This window comes from Lichenostomus cassidix, chromosome 4, assembly GCF_008360975.1.
Source record: "Lichenostomus cassidix isolate B80296 chromosome 4, HeHo_3.0, whole genome shotgun sequence".
Lineage (NCBI taxonomy): Eukaryota > Metazoa > Chordata > Aves > Passeriformes > Meliphagidae > Lichenostomus > Lichenostomus cassidix.
Window position 1 is genome coordinate 68,020,966 of NC_139484.1, and position 25,511 is coordinate 68,046,476.

At 37.5% G+C, this 25,511-nt stretch overlaps 1 protein-coding gene across 4 annotated transcripts in view; it reads right to left on the reverse strand.

The window, feature by feature from the left end:
- The window catches only part of KIAA0232 (KIAA0232 ortholog), a 65,449-nt gene that overhangs the window by 31,501 nt on the left and 8,437 nt on the right, over nt 1-25,511 (reverse strand). For 2 of the 4 annotated variants that reach the window (XM_085059755.1, XM_085059756.1), the window contains exons 2-3: nt 16,473-16,976; nt 1,811-1,948 (exon numbers count right to left, since the gene is read on the reverse strand). In XM_085059755.1, coding sequence (XP_084915881.1) covers nt 1,811-1,948; nt 16,473-16,703 — 369 coding nt within the window. In that variant the 5' untranslated portion in view covers nt 16,704-16,976. Of the gene's footprint in view, nt 1-1,810; nt 1,949-2,123; nt 2,259-13,299; nt 13,489-16,472; nt 16,977-25,511 lie in introns of those variants that run through there. The other 2 variants (XM_085059757.1, XM_085059758.1) reach the window with 2 other exon arrangements.

The window sequence follows — 25,511 nt, forward strand, 5'->3', positions numbered from 1 at the left end:
AAAGGTTTAAAGGTTCAATTCTGTGATTGAAAATACATTATAAAAATTATGACCTGCAATTTCATTAATGACAACCAATGTGCAAGCTTAATTGTCTGAGCAAGCAACAGAAGTCAAAATAGCTCTGAAATAATTCAAGTCTACATGTTGCAGATTATAGTTTAATGTTGAACACTAAAAATCTGACAAGGTGACAGGGGTCAAAGGTGAAGTTACTTTTCAACCTTTCAGATCCCATGTGTTTTTATTCTCTCAAAACTGTAGCTGAATAGTTTCTTCCCTTCTTCTCCGGCTTTAGATTATTACTAAATTCACCTCCTTCATTTTGCTCTGTGACTATATTTCTCTATATAATATAAAATGAGCTCTAAGTGATGATCCTTGATTTTCAGCTATGTGGAGATGAGTCAAGAGAGTAATTTCTAAAGTTAAAAATCAATCATCAGTATTCCTATGGTCTATGCATGAGACCTACATTTTATTGTTCATAAAATGAGTATACAAAGACAAACACATCCTCAAGGAAGACATTATTTCTTGCAATTATTTCTCCATGTTTGTTTCATATTTAAATTAACTTCTATGGTAGTTAGAGTGCTGACCTCAATATTCTCTAGCTATGAGAACAGAGCAAATTACCAACAAAATTGTACTTTGCATCACTTTGTTAGGATAGTCAGTAATGAGAAAACAGGAGTTCAGAAATCTCCCAGTTAGTCAATTAGAAATTTAGTAACTGAACAAATACTCAAGCAGCTTCACAAACAGGGAGCCAGAACGTGACAGTAATGCTGCTGAAGGGATGGGAATAACCACCAAATCACCCCCACTTCCTTGATTATTCTTCCACAAGCCTTGCTGGAACAAGTGTCTGTGTCACCAATCTGACCAGGAAACCTCTCTGGCTTAGCATTTCCTCCACCCCAACCAGGTTAATCTCAGGAAACTGATTCACTTTCCCAAACCAGTTCTCCACTTAACCACCCAAATGCTTGTGCAAGCACAAGCTATGACAAGGAAGGTGTGTGGAGCAATAATGCAACCAGGCTGCAGAGGTGGGGCAGTTTCTTCTAACAGCAGTGACAGACCAGTGGATTTGTAGTTCTGTAAACTAAAAAAAACACAGTTTCTTATTTCTGCTGTCTGAAAAAATCTCCCTGGAAAGCTTTCTTTGACTTGTGCTACAGACTATTTCTTGCTTTTTAAACATTGCCTTCAACTGCCTCTCCCTTTGTCAACTTTTCTGCTCAGCTACATGACATCTGCTGCCTCTGTTACCTTCCTTCAACCTGTTGCCTTCACCTCTCCTCACCTTCTCCAATCAGTGCACTTCAACTCCACTTCCACTCAATCATGTAATCTGGAAAGTGAACATTTGCTACTACACATGGCTTTTTATTTAGGAATTCTGGATTACACATGTAGCATGCACAGAGCAAGATGGCCTTCTCCCCAAATATTCCAGTCCCTTCTATTCACACACAGCACAAATTTAGAATTTTTAGAATAACCTTTATGCAAAGCTTTATGGTAATTTCAACTCAAACTGATGAATTGCAACTGTCCCTGACAAGAATAGGTGAGGGTTTACAGAAAGGAAAGCATGACACTACATAGTAGAGAATCTCTTGTGAAATCATTCTACCATACACAGATTTCATAATTTCCTAAAGAAAAATAAAGAATTCTTAGGGAACTCTTGGCAAACTAGCACTTTAAGAAAGCACAAATTAGAAGATAAGCATCACAATATATCTAGCACAAAGAAGGACATAAAGTCTTAAGAATCTATTAAACAGTCCAAACTTACTTCATCAGAAGCAGAGCGAAGACACTGGACAGCAGCCTGTTTTTTCATTTCCTCTAGTGTTAGATCAGAGCACTTTTTCTTACTCTTTCCCCATTTCTTGTAAGCTCCCTTTTCCCAGCCCAGGAAGATGTCATTCTCCTAAAATCAAAATAAAGAAATCACATTATTTAAAATATATTCATATCTCAGTACTACAGCAGAACAGGACTACAAATAACATACCGCTGATAACAAAACCAACCCCTTTCTATCTGCTAAAAACTACTTTTTGCCAAATTAAAGATTAGTTTGATTACATAAAACTTGCACTTACTATTCAGAAAAAGCACATGCATTTTTCACAGGACATGGAGGCAACTCACACTTCACTGCAATATTTTCCAATTGCAAAGCATATCCACAAAGGCAATTTTATGGCCAATTTATGGTTGAATGTATTACTGTAATTTACACAAAATATGTTAGAGAGTTTCACTGATCTCTGAAATAACAAGAATGAAAAGCAAGTAGTTTTGAGTTAAGATCAAACATGAGAGAAAGTTAAACAAGCCAAAAGAAGAAAATGCAATGTTAGATCCTGAAACCTTCAACTCAGTCTTATAATGTATATGATTACAGCTAGAGATAGCAGTACCTATCATAAAATAAACCTGAACTAATTTCAGAAGAAAATTCAGATAACTGAGAAGTGAGGGTGAGTGGGTGGGGTTGGCTTCCCATACATGCAAGAACAATGAAGAACAATAAAATCAAAGTAGAATGCTATTGTACAATATGCAATCATCCGAAGATATGTAGCATCCCTTTTATATAGCTTTTCAGAATTTACAAAGTTTTTTATCAGACTTGCTTGCTCTTCACTATCTGCTCACATATGTATACATGATTTCCCATATTTATCCTACAAAAGAAATATTTTGGCTATCAGTAAAATAGTCTTTAACATCTTATAATTTACACTTGTCTACAATCATCTTCTTCAGAGAGATTCACTAACACCTGATGCTTTTCAGCCTACCTGTTTCAACCCTTTCAACATATCTGCTATTGCTTCCAAAGAAAACTAGGCTAAGGCCTACCCTCATTTAAAAGAACTCCTAATTCCCCATGGTTTCAAACCAAAGTAAAAACAAGTTGTCCGTGAAAATAATTCTCCCTGTGCAATCAAAGAATAAGATGGGAAAAAAAGGGGGCTGAGAGAGACCAATCATCTTCAGAAGCAATCACCAAAGGGCTGCCATTTGTGACTTCACATGACAGAGTCCCTCGTGAAGGAGCAGAGCAATTTGCTGGATTTACTTCTTAAAGTCTTATCTGAGCACCACAACTGAAGAATTGCATTTAGTGCTGAAAGATCAAAAAGCAACCAGTCACTCTGTTTTTCCTAGTACCTGTGCAAGGTGCCAGTGATTCACTTAAAACAAAAAATTTGAACAGGCTACTGTATTGTTAGTAGAAGGACTAACCAAAATAAGTAATAATTAAAAAAAAAAAATCAGAAAACAGATTTAATAGACTGTATCTACAATAATTTTTAAAAAACAAGTTTTTAAGTCTTTTCCAAAATTGCAGTTTACATATTTCTTTCTATCAATGAGGCTGCTGAGCACTCTGACTCTTCCCAATATCCATGTGAAAGCAAACAAACTGATGAGAATCACCTACCCCATAACAGCTCCCAAACCCCATCGAGCTCATTTACATGGGCACAACCCCAAATAAAAAAATACAGACCCATTTGTGTGGGGGAAAATCCAGGGACACCAGCGAATTTGCACTGGGTTAACTTCATTTACTCTGGTTTTAAGTGGAAAGTTCATTAATACAACATCTAGAGCAGGAAAACATTCCCAAAATGCTGTGTATTACTGTTTCTCTCTGTACTAACAAAGCTTTGCTTTGTACTGGTACATTACAGCTTTACCAACTAGCTGTCAGCAGAGCAGCAAGAACCTTCATGCTCACAGAAATCTAAAAAGCATTTCATTCAGCTCTCCACACATGTAATCTGAAAGATATCTGACACTTGTCTACAAACTTCAACAGTTTTCATCTTTTAAAAACTGAAAAATCTCTTTTAATAGACATCCAATTTTTTTAATGAGAGAAGGGAGGCTAAATAAAATTCTCTCTCAGGCCCCCACCCCAGAGCTGAGGTATCATGGTCTCATCCCTCCTTCCAGAGTGAGTGAGTTGTTTGTGCATTCTGGGAATAACATGGCTTGTCTTTCAGGATGCAGCGATGGAGGTCAGAGCTCGAATAGAATCTTCATTTCCTTTCTACCTCTTTATACAATACACACAAAAAAAATTTCTGGACACATGGATTTCAGTCACACCTGGCTGCCACGTTTAAAATTTGGGCTTGGATTTTTTCCTGGAGAAACTCAAATTTTATAGACTCAGATTTTACAAGACTAGCAAACACCATGGATTATAAATAGTCCATGCAAAATTCTGCAGTTTAAAATCCTCATCTAAACTACAGTATTTATCAGCACTGTCTATGTATTTGATATAGCCTAAGTTACTGAGGATCTTGCACCTCCTGCACACAAATCAAACACTACACCCATAAAACACTACAGAACAGTGAAGAAAAAAAAATCCTTAGGCATAATTCTTGTGTATCAGAACCATTCTGGATCAAACACAAAAAAATCTAAAAAACCCCAACATTACAGTAAAATGCCTGAGAAACAAGAAAATATAATGCACCCCAGAGAGTGAACCTGTAGAACAGTGAGACACAAACAAAGTGACCATCTTCTTTTATGATGACTATATTGATTAAAAAAAAAAAAAAAAATAGACAACCCAGTAGTTCCAAATGGTCGAAATTAGTTAAATTAGTCCCTTAATTTTTTTTCCCCCTCTCTTTTTCTCTCTCTCTTCAGTGGTCTGGAGCCCATCAGAAGGTTTACACCCTTAGACTGAAAAGTATAAGTCCATAACAAACAGAAAAGAAAGCAGTTCAGCAAAACATTCCGTATGCATGAAGACAAGTAAACTACTTCCTCCACCTGGAAAGAATAACCAAGGATTTAATCGACTAGATGCCTTCATTTGCCTTGTTTCCTAACAGAACTAGAGATCACAAGATAATGCTCATTTTAATGCAAGAGCTCTACACTGGTCCCTGAAGATTTCACAAAAGCAATGCCACTCCAAACTTACAGATTTTATGTGTGCATACACACAGAAGAAAAACTAAAATTTGGCTTACAGAATTCTAATATTTAAACCAGACTACCACTACCTAAATTTTTAAGATATGACCATCCAATATTAAACAGGTATCAACAGAAAGCTGATGCCATCTGGATACTGAAAAAGATCCAAGTTTGAATATCTAAACTGCTATTTAAACACCTACTCTTCAGAGTCCTACTATCCCCTAACTACTACCTACCTAGATAATTTTTTCAGAGATTTTTAATGGTGAAGACACTGAAAGTGCAAAGTTTCATAACAGGAATAACTCAAGAACTATAAATATGGCTAAAAAAAATGGTGAGGTATCTGTATTCCTCACACTAATGGTGCCTCAAGAATTTCAGTATTTTGAGTGCTTAATTCAATTTTAAATTAGGATACAGGCACAAATTTTAGAAATATTTTTAAATGGTTTATTCTATTCAACTACATAAAAGAAGCAATTCCACCACTTCCCTCTACACTACCAAGAAATTGGAGAAGCAAAAAAAAACAAACCAAAAAAACCAACTAATAACAAAAAAAACCAACCAAAAACCCCCCAACAAAAACAAAAACAAAGAAAACACCACACAAAACAAACAAACAAACAAAAACACCAAAAAAACCTCAGCCAAGTTTGGTAGTGATTCTCCTTTCATTTGCTGTAAGGAGAAATATCTACTATCCATAGGAAAACAAATGTGACACTTTGTGATAAGACTGGAATAAAAACATTATGAAGCTCACAGTCCACATAAATGGCAACATTAGAAAGGGAAACAACCTGTTTTTAGAAAAGGAAGACTCAGGGAACTACAGGTCAGTCAGTGACACTTCTGTGCCTGGCAAGGTCACAGCTCAGATCCTCCTGTAAACTGTACTAAAGCAAACAGAAATTAAGGAAGTGATTGGTGACAGCCAACATGGCTTCACTGGGGGCAGATCATGCCTGACAAATTTGGTGGCCTTCTGTGGCACGATTTCAGCTTCAGTAGGTAAGGGAAGAGTAAATGATGTCAGCTACCGGGACCTGTGGAAAGCTTGTGACACTGTCCTTGCCTCTGGAAAGACATGGATTTGACAAGATGGACTACTCAGTGGATATGGAATTCGTTGCATGATCACACTTAGAGTTGTGGTCAAAGGCTTGATGCCCCAGTGAAGACCAGTGACAAGTGGTGTTTCTCTGGGTCTGTATTGGTACTTACAATTAACACCTTGATCAGTGACACAGATGGTGGGATTAAGTGCTCCTCAGCAAGTCTGCCAATGACACCAACCTGTGTGGTGAGGCTGACACACTGGAGGGAAGGGATGCCATCCAGATGGACCTCGACAGGCTTGAGAGGTGGGCCTGAGGGAACTTAATGAAGTTCAACAAAGCCAAGTACTTGCAAGGTGCTCCACCCAAGTTGGGGCAATTCAAAACACAAATCTAGGCTGGGCAGAGAAAGCATCACGAAAAACCCCAAGGAAAAGGACTTAGGGGGCTGTTGATCACCGAGAAGTTGAACATGAGCCGGCAATGTGCACTCACAGCCCAGGAGGACAACTGTGTCCTGGGCTGCATCCAAAGCAGTGTGGCCAGCAGGCCAAGGAAGAGTGATTCTGGCCCTCTATCCCCTCTCATGAGATCCCACCTGCAGAGCTGCATCCCAGGTCTGTCCCAACATGAGAGGGACATGAACCTGTTGGAGCAAGTCCAGAAGAGGCCACAAGAAGGCTAGTGCACCTCTGCTATGAAGACAGGCTGAGAGAGTTGAGGTTGTTCAGCCTGGAAAAGAGAAGGCTCCAGGGAAACCTTACAGCACCTTCCAGTACCTGAAGGGCTTACAGGAGAGCTTGGGAGGGACTTTTGACAAGAGCCTGTAGTGATAGCACAAAGGGAAATGTCTTTAAACAGAAGAGGGCAGGTTTAGATTAGATACTAAAAGGAAATTCTTTACTCTGAGGGTTGTAAGACACAGGAAAGATCGCCCAGAGAAGTTGTAGCTGCCCCTTCCCTGAAGCTGTTCAAGGCCAAGCTGGATGGGGCTCTGAGCAACCCGGTCTAATGGAAGGAATACCTTCCCATGGCAGGGGGGCTAGGAACTAGATATCTTTAAGGTCCCTTCCAAACCAAACCATTCAACAATTCCATGACAAATTACATTCAAAATGGAATAGGTACTCACTGCCTCTAGGAGGATTTCACAATTGAGAATTTGGGGAAAACTGCAACAGATCCCAAATGTACTTCACCTTTACGACAATTCAACAGGCGGAACGTATAAAGACATTCAGTGACCTTGCCTGAAAGAATGCTTCCACTAAACTGAGATTCAGGAAAAAATCTCATAGATTGCTTAAAGCCACAGCGATGGCTTTAATGAAACTTATTACAATTAATGAAAAAAGGTCTAATGGGCCAGGATGAAACTTTCCATAATGAAACTTATTATAATTACTGAAAAAAGGTCTAATGGGCCAGGATCAGCTTAGACATTCCTTACAGGCTGCCTCAGACTGAGACAAAGATAAAGAGACAATACATAGGTGAGACAGTTCAGAAGAAAACACAAGAACAGTGGCTGAAACTCAGCTAATATGCCCCAAATGAAATGCAACAAGAGGTTCAGCAGACAAAAAGTATATTTCAAAGAGTAGCATAAGTCTTCTCCATGACATAAAAACATTGCTACCACAGAACAGAGAGAACTGGGAAACATTCTTTAATGTTATATAATTACTCCAAATCCAGGCATTACCAGGGAAAGAATTCATCTTAGACTTTTAGTGAAAAAGCAGGGAACCATCTAGCCACTACTGGTTAGTAGTGGCTAGAAAGTCACCTCTTTCCCAGCTGCCACAGCCAGAACATTACAACCTTGTGGAGCCAGACTGTCACAGAACAGCTGATAATGCATCAGATCACAACCTGCACTGCTACAACCTCAAGGTCCTCAGGGTATTTAAGACTGATCGCAGGCAGGGAAGAATTCTACCCATCAAAACTACTCAATCATGTATAAAATCCTGTGATCTGAGTTTCTGACAATTACAAACTTTTGCTTATAATCCCACCAATTTGAACAGGCAGTTTATGTGATGTTCACTAATTAGAAGTTACTTCTAGGCTAAACCTAAGCAGAAGAAATTTGTCACACCCACTCCAAAGAATGAGAGAACATGCAAATGCTGCATCTGTTGAAATCTTATGTTTGTTGAGCAGGCTGCCTTTGGACTTTTCCCATTAAAGTAAAAGTGGAAAAGAAGAAAATTTAGCAAGGCTATAGCTACAGCTGTAAGGACATCATTTTACTTACAGGTCTGACCTTACACTGCAGAAAAGAAAGCCAGGAACTCAACAGAAACTGTCACTACAGAGTCTGAAAGGAGCATGTCATTACTGGAGAAGTCATTTCATAGTATTTATGGTCGCTTTCTGGGATTAAGAAATAAAGTTGGTAGGCAAACATCACAGACCACTGTAATCACCTGATTTCAGAGAATACAGGCAGCGTACATCCATGCTTGGAGAAATTTGTCAAATGTACTGTCATGCAATGGTGTATACCCAAAGACCATGAAGGAAGTATCTCAGTTATCCCCAGAATTCCAAACAGTACTACTGTATCAGCACAGAGATGGCTGCACATAAATCCTGACTGTTAGGAGGACTCACCAACCTGGCACTGGAGTCCATCTCCGCTTTGCATTACATAAGCTTTTGTGAGAATACATTAGTAGTCACAACTTAACAATAAAAAGAGAATGAGCAGTTCAACAAGATCACTCACACCAATACAAACACAGCATTAAGCTTGGAAATCAAGTTTCTCAGATAACCACAGTCCTTGAAAGCTAATGCTTTTCTTTCACACTAACACATGAGCCAAAGCTGACTACCCTGGAACCTGTAAAGTTTACACAATTACAATGCCCCTGCAAGCCTACTACTGAGCTCCAATCCCTGCCACCACAATTCCCACCCCTAAAATGAACAGAGAACACAAATACAGAGTCCATGATACTCCAAACCTGTTCCATGTTTAACAGATCAGTTAACGCATAATTGCGATAATACAAATGCCAACAAAAATCAATAAATAAGTTTCCTGAGCCATGTGCTTTTACAGTAAAGACAATTCAGCTATCTTCCCTTGCTTAACTGAAGAGGAATCCATATCCATCCTATTTTTCTCAAAAAATTAATATTGTACACAAAAAGATTACTTCCCAAAATTTGAATTTTATATAGTCCTCAGCTATAGTCCCCCCTTCCTAGAAAGGGATGGAGGGCAGGACCACAGCTAGGTTTTCCTCTATGAACTTATAAACATAGTTATCTGAGCTTTTAGAAAACAGTTTGACTTTTGTATTAATAAACTTTATGGGCACATTTATTTCATTACATACTACAATTTCCTAAATATGATTAACTGGTCCTTTCTTCAGTTTACATGTTTACATATGAGAAAAAGAGGGGAGTTATTCCCAATACTGCAAACATACACATTTGAGTAACCTAAGGATTTCAAATTAGTCATATGAAAAAGTACAGCTAAAAGTCTTGGTCTCACCATTCCCCTTCCTACCTCCTCTTTTCTTCATACACTGATTTCCACAGCCTGAATTTAGTTGTGGGTAAATATCCTATACTTAGTTGGGGTAATGACTAAAAGGCTACGGTCAGAAAAAAAGAAAAATTGCTCCTACAGGACTGTTTTACAGCTTAATAAGCAGTAACATGAATACAAACTAAACTGAAAATGCTTTGCACTCAAGAAATTTATTTCTGCATGTTGCTGGTGAACTTCAAAATTTACTGACACTTGTGTGCAGCAGGCACAGAGCATTTCCCTATGGTAGCTGAACTCATTCTGCATATTGTAATGCATTATGAAAAAATGTGTTTGAGTGACCCGAAGGTATTTCTTAGGGATGATAAAAGAACAGGTGTGATTATACCAGAAGCAGCACTGTCATTTTTGTCAAACAGGCATACCAGCCAGATTAACATTTAACACAGGGTTAGTGGAGTACAGAGGACCAAATCCTCATTTCTCCTCCTGCTTTAGGTTATGGCTGAGACATACAAAAACACAAGACACATACAAAACCCCACATCCTCTTTCTCCCAAAATACACATGTGAAAAACTAATATCTATTACTAGAATATAAATCCAGACATCAGGTCCCTCTACTGGGTTAATATGGGATGGCAGGAGAACAAACATCCCACATTCCACTGGATCTAGGAACCTAGCAAGTGCATCCCAAGTTCAGTCACCAAAGTGTCCTGTGTCATTAGCACATACATACCAAACATACACTAAAGTTGGCAATGATATCCCTATCCCAGGGCAGAGAGACAGGCCAAAATCATTTATGGAGTTAAAACCACAGGGTAAAGCCCTAAAATATATAACACGTGGGCTGAGCTGTCTCTTCCACTGCTCTCTTCTCTTAATATAAAAAAGAAAACTGCTCTTTGGACTTAAATTTGTCAGCGAAAATTATGAAAAAGCAAGAATAAAAACTATGATCCAAGTCAGCAGAAGTGTAACTGTAATCTTTCTGAAGACTTTTTATGCCTCCATATAAAAGATTACCTGAATAGAACTACTTCAGATCAGTCTACAAATAATTAGTCTTTCAGCATTAAACCCTCCCTGTTAAAAACTGAAAAATCAAAAGAAAAAATCTCATCCTGGTCACAGAAGTACACAGATTGCAGTGCAAGAGCCAATTAATTCTGAGAGTTAGGAAAACATTATCTTAAAAAAAAAAAAAAAGTATTTTTACTTTTGAGGGTCAGAAAAAAACTTCTAACTTCCAAAAATGAGTTGAAAGAAGTAGATCAAAAGCAACAGAAGACACTTGATACAGAAAATATGCATAACAAATGCATTTCGATCTTCCTGCTTCATGACCAAAGGCTTACAGACAACACCTTTATCTCACAGAGTGTCTAGCTGTTTGGGTTAGGTTCTGGGTTTTTTTAAAGAAAGGCTCTATCCCTTTAACAGGGAGAACAGTCTACATGAACAAATCTACAGCTCTAAACCACAGATTTGATAAATTCAAAACCAGCTAGGCTTACAAATAGTCTATGAAAGATACAAAGATCAATGAAATAATATTTCACACAAAGTATATTTTAAGGCAATGCCTTCTGTTTCACAGAGATTATACTATCTTAATGCAATGTATACTGTATCACAAAGTGGTTTGAGAACACATGGATCTACAAATATACTTTTAATTAGCATTTAAGCAACAATCAAATCTTAAAAGCACCTAGTTGGTTTGCCATGAGGAAACTAAGAGCAAGGTATTCCAATTAAAAATCAGTCTAATGTGAAGTCAAAAGGCTCTCACAATATTCAGATCTCCACCAACAGCAATTCTGTGGGTCCCCAAAAGTTAAAAACTTGACAGCAATTTCATTACTTTCTGCTTAATTTATCATTTACTCCAAAGGAAGTAAATTCAGTAATACAATGCAACTGACAAAAGCATGTATACTTGGCAGAAACATTCTGCGCTTTACTTACATTAAACAGTCTGTAAAATCCATATGAATTTTATGAGGTTTTCCTTAATGGACCAAAAGAGACTAAAAAAGTCATCTACCTTAGCAGAAAATACTAGTGGTTTCCAAACATTTTGAAGAGAGACCATTGATAAGCCTCAAATCTTAAGAACAACAAACCAAATTATTGAAAAAAACCCCCTCAACCCTAACACATCTAAATAATTAGTATCTTATATAACATGGTTCAAGAGACTTCTTCAGTAATCTTTAGGTCATATAGCCATCTAATACATGTGCAAAGCAGTTTGAGAATTGATTCTCTACAAAGACTTCAAGCAAGCAACATCTTTATTTGTAAGGTAAAAAAAGGCAAGTGTACCACTGAAATCCTTTCTTGTCTTCTGATATGACAAACCTAAACTAGCCACAAAACCCCCAAAACTATTTCTATGAACTGTATCACAGGAATCAAGGAAAATGTGCAAACCCAATTTGTACTATCTTTGTATTTTCTACTCCATCAGTCAACGCTGGGGGAAAAAAAAATCCCAAAGAGCCTCCTCCTTCTGCCTGCTTAAACCTTCCCACCAGCAATATGAGTGCTTCCAAAAAACCCTGAGGGGAGAGGGAATTTTTTTAAAAAAGAAAGAAGAGTGCACAGTAAGAATGAAGGACTTCTTAAGAACTTTTACATCTCAAGTTTTAGACTCATTTCCAAAAGTAGCAAGTATGGTTTGGATAAGAATCGTGCTCCAGGTGCCAACAATAACTAAGTTACCTTCAGTACCTGAATATATAAAACCAAAACAAATAAACAAACATACATTTAAAGTGTGTATATTTAGAGGATTTTACAGTAATTATTGATAGGTATGTGTAACATATGTACAACCACAGCAGTCCTGAAGACCTGGTACCACAGTACAATTTACCATAAACAAGATTCCTTTCTTGGAAGTTCTCTAGTCCTTTGAAATACAGCTGGGCAAAACATACTGGCTTATAAATTTTCCCAATATTTAATAGCTATTTCAGCCTAAGCCAATCAGCCAGAATATAAATTGCAAACATTCGAGTAAAATTTGATTGCAGTGTATCAGGGTTTTACTTTCACTTGTTTTCTGTACTTGCAAAAATCAGCTATCAGCACTCTGGAAACTTGTGACTTACTGATCTTACATTTGTGATACCAAGCCTGAATCCATGCCATGGTACCCAACACAGACCATTTTAACTGGGCAAGGCATAGAATTAACAGAATTAACCAGTAACAAATGTAAGCAAAACACAAACAAAAAAAAAAAAAACCAGCACCCTCACACACATACAAAAAGGGGATGGAAAACCAACACAACTCCCACACCCACATCCTTAATGTTCTCTTCTATCCAGACATCAAACTAGCTCACTGTATGAAAACAGACAATACTGGAGAAAGCCACACAAATCTCTATTAAAGTAATACTGGAGAAACCCACAGAAGTCTGCATCAGAATCAAGACCAAAACCCACATAGTAAATATTACTAACAGAGCAGAAGGGAACATCCTGCTGAGATGATGAATACTCAAAAACAACCCTGAAGATCTAATCAATCAAGACTCCCATAGACAATAAAGATCCCCATATTATTTTGAAATTCCTATTTTAAATGTAAACAGAAGTGACTGATAATGTGACAACAGTGATATTTTAAATAGCCGGGTAAGCCTGGCAAGGTTGCGAGTGGTTTTTTTACTTATTTTTGATACTAAATCTTTTTGTACTTACCTGACAGAACCTCAGTCCAGACTTCAGAGTTCCATTTCCCTGCTACACTTGATGACACCAGAACAACTACAAGGAAAGCACTGGAGGAGGCTCCCTGAAGCAACTAAAGCAGTGCTAATGATGTCATTAACATTCTGAGGTGGAAAGATCTTAATGACCATTTTAACTTCCTTGCTAATGAAGATGACAGTATCCCTAAGATTAAGACTGCCTAAATTAGTCCTCATCACTCCTGCCCCCCCCCCAAAAAAGCAAATTTGCAATGGATTGTTCCTATGCATAATCTATCTCATTGTGAAACTATACATTCCTTCTAACCTGCTCAAAATAGAAGTCACTGCTGTATTTTGAGACAAAAAGGGATGGCTACTCGCTCTCCTCAAAAACAGAATTCTAAAAGCAAAGAATCATAAAACCAGAGAACCGGCTGGAAGGGATCTCAAAAAATCATGTGGTCTACCATTCCAAGGGAAAAGGAGCCTAGACAAGACTATCTAACACCCTGCTGCATCTCCAAAACCTCCAGCAACAGGAACTCTATCACATTCCTGAGGAGGTTGTTCTCACTGTAAGAAAAAAGAAAAAGAAAAAATTCTCACATCAAGATGAAACTACACCGAGTGCAACATGTACCCATTGTCCCTTGTCTTCCACACGTGAAGAGAGTGCTTCAGTCCTCTTGGTAGCTGTCCTCTAAGTTGAAGATAAATCATTGCAATAAGCACATTACTGAGAATAGTTCTATCCCTGGAAAATCTCTCATCTTTCATAAGAATTAAAGGAATCACATGGGAGAAAAAATTCTTGAGATGCCAAGGACCAAATCTTCAATGGAAATTAATCTGGGTTAAAGAACCTCAGAAACTCTAAGTATTTTACTCCTAAATTACTTCTCATTTGGATATTTAATTCCTGTTCTCTTCCCTGACTTCTATTTGTAAACACCACTACCATATATTTTTCTCCTTTGCCTTAACATTGTACCTATCACCAAAACTGGACTGAAATTGCTTATATGTAAATACATGTTTTAGAGTAAAGATTTTCTTGTTTCTGAATAACTTCACTAAACCAAAACTAATTTAACATGTCAGGTGATACAAAGAACCAGTACGCAATAAGTAAAATAATACATTTTAAAAAAAATAATAAAATAAATAACTAAGCAAGCACGCATGTTTAAAGATTTCCTCAGTCTTCCATGCAAGTAAATTGTACTTGCAAGCTTTAAAGACTAAACTATTAGAAAAAGGAGCTAGGGAGCAGTATGTTTTGTAACAGATGCATCTAATCATTATTACAAAATATAATCCCAAAACTAAATGGATATTAAGTCTCAAAATGTAGAAAATGGTTATCTGAAGTATGGCGAGCAAATGCAGTAAAAGTATGTTATAAACAGATCAAATTGGAGGAGGTGGAAGAGAATCTTGCAGCTTCAAAGCTCAATCTTGCTCAGAAGACATCCTGTACATTGGTACCACAGCACCCGCTCAGCAACACAGGTTTTGGCTACCCTGCCAGCATGTGGTATTCTTCTCCCTTTGGCTCATTAGGTTCAGATAATCAACTTGGAAGAAGAACAGACACATTCCTTAAAGCCCTGTTATCAAACCCACAAAGGATCCAGTTAAGGTATCAAAACAAGAAATAAACTGAATGAGATTTTCATAATATAGTTACCCTGCTTCTTGCGAAGCCTGATAAAAAGAAAACTAATTTTGGCACTTCAGTAATTTGAAATATCACAGTAGCAACTTCAAAGTTATGACTGTGGTCTGAAATGGACTGAAAAGAAACACATCTTTATTTTCCCCAAGGCCACTGGCCCATCTATAAAGCTCCTCAAGTTCTCGAGTGTTTTCAATTGGTTTCATTTTTAAATGTCCTTATCCCACATGCTCCTTTCAAACAGGTTTTGGAACCATTTTCTGCCCCCTTCTAAAATACAGCTATTCATGTCTGACCAAGGCCTACATGTTAAGGTACATTCCAGAACGTGCTTACACTGGGTGTTTTTAATTATTGTTAATAATCATGGGGGTGTTGCTGATGACACCTACTGCTGCCAGATACACTTCTGAACAAAAAGAAACAAAAAAACTTTTACTGATACAAGTTTTCTGGTTTGCACCAGGGAAGCACGAAGGCTTTTATGCACAGTAATGGTTGCTAAGAGTTTAAAAACTGACAGCATCTGACATGAATATTTTTCTGCTTCAGCTACATTTACATCTATCTCACAATAACCTGCTCTGCTCTTGCTGGATTTTTAAAAAGATAAACCAGATGACAATGGAAGGTCTGAGGCACTTAGATAGCAATGTTTGAAGTATAACCAAAACAACTGCAATGAAAAAGAACTAATAATTAAGCTATCAAATAACAGGTATTTGCTTTCCTTCCTTCTCACTGTCACCACAGCCACCTTGTAAGACAAAGTCTATGTTTAACAGCATTGTTACCCCTTTTTGAAAACTCTGTAATTTCCCCGAGTCCTGAATTCATAAAACTCCACTACTAAAAGTGTTTTGATACAGGTTCATGATGCAGACAAATTAAAAAAAAATTAAAAATTAAAATGGTATCGAGACTGAGCAGTATGTTCTAGGGTCAGAACTCTCTTGCATGTTTTTTGTCAGCATTCAGTAATACCATTATCTTAGAAGAGATGAATAATGTATGTATAATGTACTTGATATACCTGAATACTAAAAAATATTTGGAGGAGGGTTTATTCTGTACTGAAAATAGCACAATATGAAATCCATGAGAAGTGAGGAGGGGGTCTACAAACTACTGTGGAGCTGGGCAATTTGACACACAATTTATAAGAATTACATTGGTTTACTAATGTTCCAATATTAAACTAAGCTTATAATCACAAATAGTGATGGTCTGCATTTATGACACAAAATATTCCAGTGTTAACAATTCTGGTATCAATTGTAAGCAATGTGAAAACTTTGCTTAATGTTACTCCCGTACAGCAACCTAACTACTTGAATCTCAGTTCACCCATCAAATCTGACTCCTGTGTGATCTATACCCTCCTTCCACCCACACACTTAAAGACAACCACCCCCAACTGAGGCATACCCAGGTATAATACACAAAACAAAACTGGTACAAAAACTCACTTTCACTGGACAACATCTAAAATATGTAAATACCTGTTCCTGCAGGTCGTAGTCATAGCTATCATGCAGCAGAAGACTGAGGACATACCGAGTATAAATCATGGCATCAATGCCACACTTCTCTAGCTCTTGTCCCAGCCAGGTCTGCACTGGACCCAAAGCATGTAGCAGAGACATTTCAGAAACAGATACAGGGCCTGGATAAGAGCTTGAGGAGCTTTCAGATGGCAAACCATCCACAACAACTGTACAGATAGGGCGCATGAATCTAGGTGGTTGGCATCCTTATAACGTGAAGCATTTTCTGTAGTTGATTTTCCGTCGATATCTGGAGGTGATTTTCACTCCAGTAAATAGGAGAGAGGCTTGACTTCTAGGACAATCATTTATATTTCCTGGCTGTTAGCCGACTAGAGACGAACATCACTCTTCAGGCATGACCAGTGAATAAACTAAATCCTAATAGCAAACACATATGTAGATGTGTTTTTCTACCTTAATTTCACACTGAGGCCAGATGCAAGTCCCCAGCAGGACCTATAAAGAGGAAAAAATGATAAGTTGTGATAATATGTATCCATACATGAATAATATTAAACAGTGAAAAAAAACCACCCAAAGTAGAAAGCAGTCATTTACATACTGCTTACTCCAAACATATAGTACATCTACTCAGTGTCATTTTGAAGAGTGACAGGAATTATTCCAAGTTTAAAGGTGACTTTTAGAAAATGTACTTTTTGCTGCAGGAAGAGAGACTCTTTCATCACAGACTTCACAATTAATCTGTTGACTGAAATATATGTTTGACCAAGCTTTACGGGAAAGCTAAGATTTTATTACTTTCACTATCAGCTGAAAAAACCTACTTTCATTTTAAAAAAACCTGTTAGTTTGAATAAAGACTGACTGCATATTTTGCATCACTAGAACACAATATAATCCTACTGCTTTGCAGTAATACCCATTTCTGGAATAGAAAAGAAGTGGTTTTTTTATAAAACACTGAATTAATGAAATTCATATGACCAGGAGTTTCATAAATCCTACTACTAAATAGTTACTACTACCTTCAGGTTCAGATTTTTTTGGTGGTGGTGGTTTTTGGGTAGGTTTTATTTTTCAGTTTCAATTATTTGCCTTGTTTCAGGACAATAAAACATTTTATCATCCAAATCTTGTCCATACAAAAATGCAAATCCCTGGAACAACTTCAAAAATTTGATCAGAACGCAATTTATCTGTGCCAAAATTAACATTCAACCCTCTTTACACAAAGCATACACCTGTCTTACCTGAGAGCTTAAACTCTAAACCATATCCTAAAATAGACAAACTATCCTAAGACTTATACCACCCACAATCACAAATCAATCTTGATAAGCAAGGGGCAGAAGGTGCAAGCACCACACACGTCAGCATTCTGCTCTCGAACACAGAAGATGTCAGCCCAAAACAGGCATTTTTGGATTGGTCTACTTATCAACCACATGCCAATCTGGCATTTGTGTAGGCCTTCTCTCTCCTCTCCAGCTTCTTAGCATGAGAAAAGAAAGCTCAAATCCAAGCAGGAAATATCCCTTCACTGAAAGGAAACAAAATAGACTCAAGTGACTAAGCAAAATCTACTGTTTTCTTTCAACCCCACTGCAAGATAACCAACACACAACAGATATCACCTAATCTGAACTATATATTGGGGGCAGCTTTCCATGTGGGCAGTGATGTTTTGTGGCCAAACAAAACTCAAAGGTGGTACATGTCAACACAACAAGAGATGATAGTTTTTAGGAGCTTTCTTTGCACCACCACCCAGGCACAACTGGATATTCCAAACCTTTACAGAGTAAATTGCAGTATCACCAGAAAGAAACCCACTATGATCAGTTGCTACAGAGTTCACAAAACCCTACCTTCTCCTAAAGTGACCTTACTGCTCTGGTAGCAGTTGTCATTTTGAAAAGGAGGTAAAACAACATTATTCAGTCTCTCTCAGCAACATGTTTCAAGTAGTCAGAATCTTTTAAGTAAGCACAAATACCAGTAGGTAGAAACATCCTGCAAGGCCATGGAGGTTACTACTTCATCCCATAATTGGAGAACAGAAAAAAAGTCTAATATTGTGACCCAAGGTAGTCCAAATCCAAGAGCCATAGGTCCAAAATCTTAACAAGTCCATACTATCTTAATTGTTAAAGAACAACATTCCAGAAGATCTATTTAGCCCTGCCGGCTCTCCACAGCACATCATGTGATGAATGCTCTCCCTAAGTCAATGCCACAGTTCCTGTTGGCCTCCAAATCCCGTATTTCACAGATATAGGGAAACTGACACTCTTCATTTATCTTCTCTGAGACATGGAGCAGAACTACCTAAAGGTTCAAGGGAAGAGGAGCCTCAATCCATCCCACTGCTACCAGTTTGATGCCCAAGCCAGCAAAAGATGCTCAGAGCCTGGAAAGGGATAGTAGGTCAGCAGGAGAGCTGAGGAGCACCTGAGGAGCAGCACAAAGGAATTTCTGTCACTCCAGCCAGTAAGCTGGCTCCACCAGGAGCCCAGCTTAGATGCCTCTATGGAAATGCGCATAGCAAAGGCAATAAAAAGAGAAGTTAGAGACTTGCCTGTATGGCTGTCATCTTAGCAGCGTCACTAAGACATGGTGGGATGACTCCTATGACTGGAGTGTCAGAATGGAAGGATACAGGGTGTTTAGGAAGGACAGAACCAGGAGACAAGGAGGGGATGTTACCCTCTGTCAGTGATTGCCTGGAGCTCCTTGGAAGGAACACAGTGAAATTGTCCAAGTAGCCAGGGATAAGGCTATAAAAGCTAAAGCCCTGATAGAATTAAATCTGGCCAGGGACATCAAGATGGGTGAAGCTTCTCTACAAGAAAAAGTTCCTACAGGTACATCAGTGATAAAAGGGGCCCTCTCTCAAAGGAGACCTAGGACATGGACAAGGTACTTAATGACTTTTTTGTCCTGGTCTTCACTAGCAAGTGCTCCAGACACACTGCCCCACTCACAGGAGACAAATGGGAGACTGGGAGAATGAAGAACTCCCCGCTGCAGGACAACATCAGATTTGAGATCATCTAAGGAAACTGAAGGTAACATAAGTTCATGGAACTTAATGAAACACATCCCCAGGTCCTAAGGGAACTTAAAGGGGCGTGGAAGAAAAATGGGGACAGACTTTTCTGACGGTCTGTGGTGACAGGGCTTTACACAAAAAACTGGTGTATTTGGATTGGACACAGGGAAGATATTTTTTACATTGAAGGGGGTGAGACACTGAACAACATGTCCAGAGAAGTTGTGGATGATCTATTCCAAGTATTCAAGGTCAGGCTGGGTAGAACTTTGAGCAACTTTATCTAATGAAAGATGTCCCTGCCCAAGTAAGTGAGAGCTGATGATCTTTAAAGATTCCTTTCAACTCAAACCATTCTGATTCCATATGGCAAAGCTTCCGGATAATAAGTCACTTCAATCAAAACTTTGACACATTGTTTAGGTCCTTAGCACCTAGTAAGGACCAAGCTTACGCTTCAGCTTTTCCCTGAATGAGATTACAACGTGGCCTCTCCTTTCTATCTTAACCCTTATTTAAGTGAGGCATTTGAGAAATTCAGGTTTTTGATATCTAGGCTAACAAAATCTGATTGACTTCAGCTGACACACTGTGTGCCACACAAAGTGTGTCTTGCTTTTATTAGAGGGGGAGGGAAGAGACAGCAAGAGAGACATTCTAAGAGGAATTAAGAAGTCAACAATGTTTTTGTTGTTGTTACAACATTTTTGTATTTTGAATTACAGTCCAGCTTTTTTTTAATACCATATTCAATGACTTCTTTTAACATTCAGTTACATTATATAAAAATGGGAAATTTAAAGGAATTTCTTGAATAATTTTTGAGAGCTCTCATTTTACAGCTCTCAAGTACTTTGTTTCACAGATGGTCTTAAACATTTCCATTATGTTTTAGAATTAACAAAACTTTATACAGAGTATTTTCCCATCCCAGTACTAGAGACATTTCATATCAAATTAATACCAGTCACTCAAAGAGCAAACATTTCTGCTGATAGATGTGAAGCGTGATTTTAGAGATAACACTTTCTGACAAATAAGTTATTATCCCTCTTAAATCTTTTTCACACTGTCTCACTAAAAATAATTCTTCCATGCTCACAAGGACTAGGGCTAATCTGAACAGAGGGAGCACATTACAGGTTAAATAATTAGTGGCAGGCTAGTTATTTTAACTACTAAGTTGGAAAGAATTCTCCATTTCCAGCTATAAAATATGACAGATGGACATGCCTTTTAACAAGAATTACCAAATAAAAATTTAAACATCTTTATCAATACTTTGCGAAAACCACTTTTTATTTACGAAGTAAAAAATATATTATTAAATTATTTCAAAATAATTTCTCCTTACTCCACTTCCTAGCATATTTTTTCCTTTTAAGTAACCTTGTTTTTGCAAGACTAATCAATGACCTTAACAAGGTCACACTAGATAAACTGTCAGCAGCTTAACCACTAGAGGCACAAGAGCCAATTTATGAAGTGTCTTGTAAAGGAACGAGAACACAATCTTGTATGAGCACTCAGATTTTTCAACTTAGACTATCTTAGAATACATGTATTTCTCAAAATTCTGTTCAGTGTGATAGACACTAAACACTCTTTTGAACTACAACAGACAGCAGAAGAAAATAAGTAAGCTTTAGTCTCCCGAGATCTAGATATGGCAAAGCAACAACTTTAGATAACCTACAGCAAGCAACAGAAAGGAGGATCAATGGTACAGAAAGTGAAGCTGGAGCACTCCAGGTTTGTTCCCTACAACAGAGCTGCTCTTTCATGGTAAATAACCTTTTTTTAAGACTAAGTAATCCTAGTCTTCCCCGTAAATTAAATAGAATACGGGAATTGTCATAACATACAGAATTTTTTTTTTTTTTAATGTCTTGGTACTACAATAAGGAAAGCAACACAAACAACTTCTTGTGGCAGTTGTGTCTATGGAATACAGGATGACAGCATAAAATTAGAGATTACCAAAGAGTGCAGTAAAAGAAAAGTATAATTAAATCACTCTTCAATGAAGCTTGATACAAGCATACTAAGAAAGTGCTAAAGCATGGACTATGAACAGAAAGATTAACTAAAAGCTCTTATGCTAAGCAAGACAATTCTAGGCCTTAAAACAGCTTTTTTTCTCCATAGTCTCTTTCATAGTGTTAGAAAACAGTAACCAAAGCCAAACCACAAAACCCACTGAATTCATCTAAGGTAACCTCAGCTGTATTTTATCAGCACCAAGAAGCCTCTGAAAATTGTATATCCACATAGTAAGGTCCTAAACCAATGTTTTTCGTAAATGAAAAAACCCAAAACAATAGAATGATTTGACAAGCTTCCAATTTTCTTAAATATCAACTTTTAAAGTAGTAGAAAATATTGGAATAAGAGAGTAAAAACTATACCACTTCCGATTATCCTATCAGGTAAACTAAAGGTCCACACACAATGTCTTGGAAATCATAAAAGTAATTAAAAAAGGAAATAAACTGCCTGCAGGCTTAAATACACTACACTGAGGTCTATACCATCTGTAGGAAAAAAAAAAAGTCACTGGATTACATATTGAAGGAAGTTGAAAACTAATATGCTGGTTATTTGCATCATCTGCAAATGAGTCTCTCAAGACTCAAACTTAATCTTTATACATTTTGATACAATACCACAGAGAAGCTGAGCTCTTGGATAAAGCTATAGATGCTACCTTCATCCTTCTTTCAATTCTTTCAATTCCCAAAAAAGGACAACATCTGTTACTCCAGTGTTTCATTCTGCCTACTGCTACATGTTACCAATTAGACCAAACACATTCTCCCACAATAGTTAAGTCAAAACTGCTGTTTTACACAAAGTTTCCTCTATTATTCCTTGAAATATACCAGTACATTACACAGTTTACAATTAACAGCTGTCATTTCAAAAGTTTTTTTCCTCCACTTTGACAATGAATAACAATTATTCAATGAACAGAGCAAAAAATAAGATTATATACTTTTTTTTTTTAAATGTGGATGAAGTGTCCACTTTTTTTAACCAAGACAACGTTTTCAAAGTAGCATTTCTTCCCAGAATGGTTTTATTAAAAGCAAACAATCTGTCCTCTCTCTGGCAAATACAGGTGGGAAAAAAAAAAAAAGGAAATCCTTATTAGTAAAAAACCAAGTAAAAAATTTATCAAGTTTGGTCAACAACATACTAAACTCACATACACAGTGCAGTAAATTTAGTGCCCATTAGAAGACTGATAGTCAAAAGCACGACCACATCCTATGATAGCAACAGAATTCCAAATTGTTCTTATATATTAGGGAAGAATCTGTAATTGTATCCTAATTTCTTTTGTTTCTTTCCATGAAAAAACTGAACAAATCCTTAACATACAAACCAAGCAGCCACACACTGGGGAAGGCACTGTCAAAGCCCAAAAACAAAGCCTATTTAAAGTCTAGCAAACAATGGAATCTGTGTGCTTAATAAATTTCACATGGCGTTTAAAAGACATGTGAATTCAGAAGTAAGAGAAGTTGTTATTTTTTAACCACATTCCTCGATAATCTAAGAAATTTGGCTGTGTAGTCTTCAGAGCAAGGACAGCTTTTTTATGCACTGGTGATGTTTGATGTTACTGCACAACAAACAGCAAGAGCAGGGGCTTGATTCATGACCAAGGCACTGAAACAATATTGTAAAAGAAAAAAAAATTATAACGCTTATGGCTCCTTCTCTGTCTCAGCTCAGACAATTCCTGCCGCAAAATTTCAAAAATACTGTCCTGCCACGAGGAACAGAGATTTAACACCTAGCTGGAATCAAAGCACCAGAAGTGGTCAGAAGCATTAAAGCAGGTCTGTGTATCAACTCTAAATGCACACAGAACCACGTTTTTTTGAAGAAGCATTACCAAGAGGTACAAGAGTGATACAGTCTTATTGGTAATGGGTTTATGTTTTATAGAGGACTGATTTCTAATCAGGCTGGGCTTATGGTTCTAGTGTAACTCAAGTCAGAGAACCCACAGGGGAGACAGAAACCAGTATGTGGGTGTTACTGCAGGATTTTTTTTCTTGCAAATCTGCAAGCTTATTTTCATAACACTTATCCAAATGAAAATCTGAAGCTGCTAATCCCGTATAAAAGCTTAATGGAATTACTCAAAGGATTCAAGAGCTACCATATAAGCCTCAGTTACTAAGGCTAGCAAAGAAAAAGAACAGATAAAATCAAGATGACACCATGGGAAGTCACCAGCACGGTTCTGAAGGATTCTGCACTGAGACCTGCATTACCTGATAAATTCCAAAGTGGCCTGGAAGATGAGATGGGTGACACCATTAAGAAGCTACCAAAGGACAGCGAGTGATCAGGGATAGTGACAACTGAAAAAATGCAGAAGGACATTATGAAACTGGATTGGGCAATAAAAAGGCAAACAAAATTCAGCATAGGTAAACTTGAGATCAGGCAGAGGGGTAATAACTACCTGATGCAATGAGTTGTGTGCCATTAGTCCATGTCTGTCCATGGATAGAGACTGACTGTTCAACGTCTATTTTTTATTACTAGAAAGTAGTAATCAGTTAGAAAGATGTACATACAAAACTTCACACAACAGCTACTAGAATTCCTTGCCAAAAGATACCAAAGACTCAAAAAAAAAAAAATTAGATGGCCTTCAATGGAAATTCAGTAGGAGAGATCCCTTGAGAGTTTCCAACTAGACAGAGCGTATCAGGGTCAGGAAATCCCCTAAGCTGAAAATAGTGTATGGCTGAAGGAGTATTTAGGAGAGGTATCATTCTCCCTGTTCTTTTTTTGTCCCTAAATGCTCCTTTAGAGATGAGGTTGCCCAAAGTATATTGGGTTTGTCAAAGCCTTTGTCTGAATCAGTGCAGATGTTCTTATAAAACATTTATGTTTACCACCATACAAGAACAACACTTCAAAACAATGTTGCTGGAGGAGTCCAATAAGCTGATCCACTCACAGGGCTGCACATTATTAACACACACAAACTTTGTTACAAAATGTCAAATCATCAATCCTGTCAGGGAGCAAAAACTCAGCTATGGGAAACAACTGTTAACCAACTGCAGAACTAGCAGGTGAGATATCAAAGACCCCAAATTGTGGTAACCTGTGTATTCTTCACTTCTGCAAAACAAATATGTATATAAGCTGGAAAACATAAAACTTATAAGCTAAGAAGAAAAGGCAAGACAGAAAAGGGAAAAAGCATGACCTAACAACAAAACCTACAGACACTGTGTACACCCCAAAACTTCACCATTTCATAGAACTGCAAGGTTTGAATGTGCCTTCATAAACAAGACTCTTGGAAAGGTTCTAATAACATACAGCAGACTTGTAAAGAATCATCTCCTAAGAGTGGAGACTTAGGAAGTGGTCCTTCAGTACATCTAATATGACTTTAAATAATTCATTAATAAGCCTAATAGTTGGCAAGTTTTGTAGATAATGGTTCAGTGGCAGTCTTGATAATTTAGGAAGCAAATTTTAAAAATCTTATCTGAAAAAAAGAAAAATGTACACATATAGCATAACTTAGATGTATGGTAACTTCTTAGAAATTTAAAAACACAAATCAGCAATTAATGACAAAGAATTTAGGTAAATATTTTTCACATTAGAAATTAATTAAAACAATGTCACACAAAAACTTGAAGGAATTACTACTGCTGCCAGCACAAGTACCAGCCTGCAAAAACCAGAAGTGATCATTTTTACGGCAGCAGTAACTAACTTTCAAGAGAACAACAGCAGCAGCATTTTGACAGAGAAACTTGTGAGAATGACTTAAAGGTGAGTTAATGTAACAGGAACTGCACTGCCACTGCACACTGCCACCAAGAGAGGACAAGACATTCTACTGTTTTTCTCATCCTCCCCTCCATGTTCTCACCCTTTTGTCCTTGTACTTAACACATCCACTGTCTGGTTGCAGGGATGAGCTG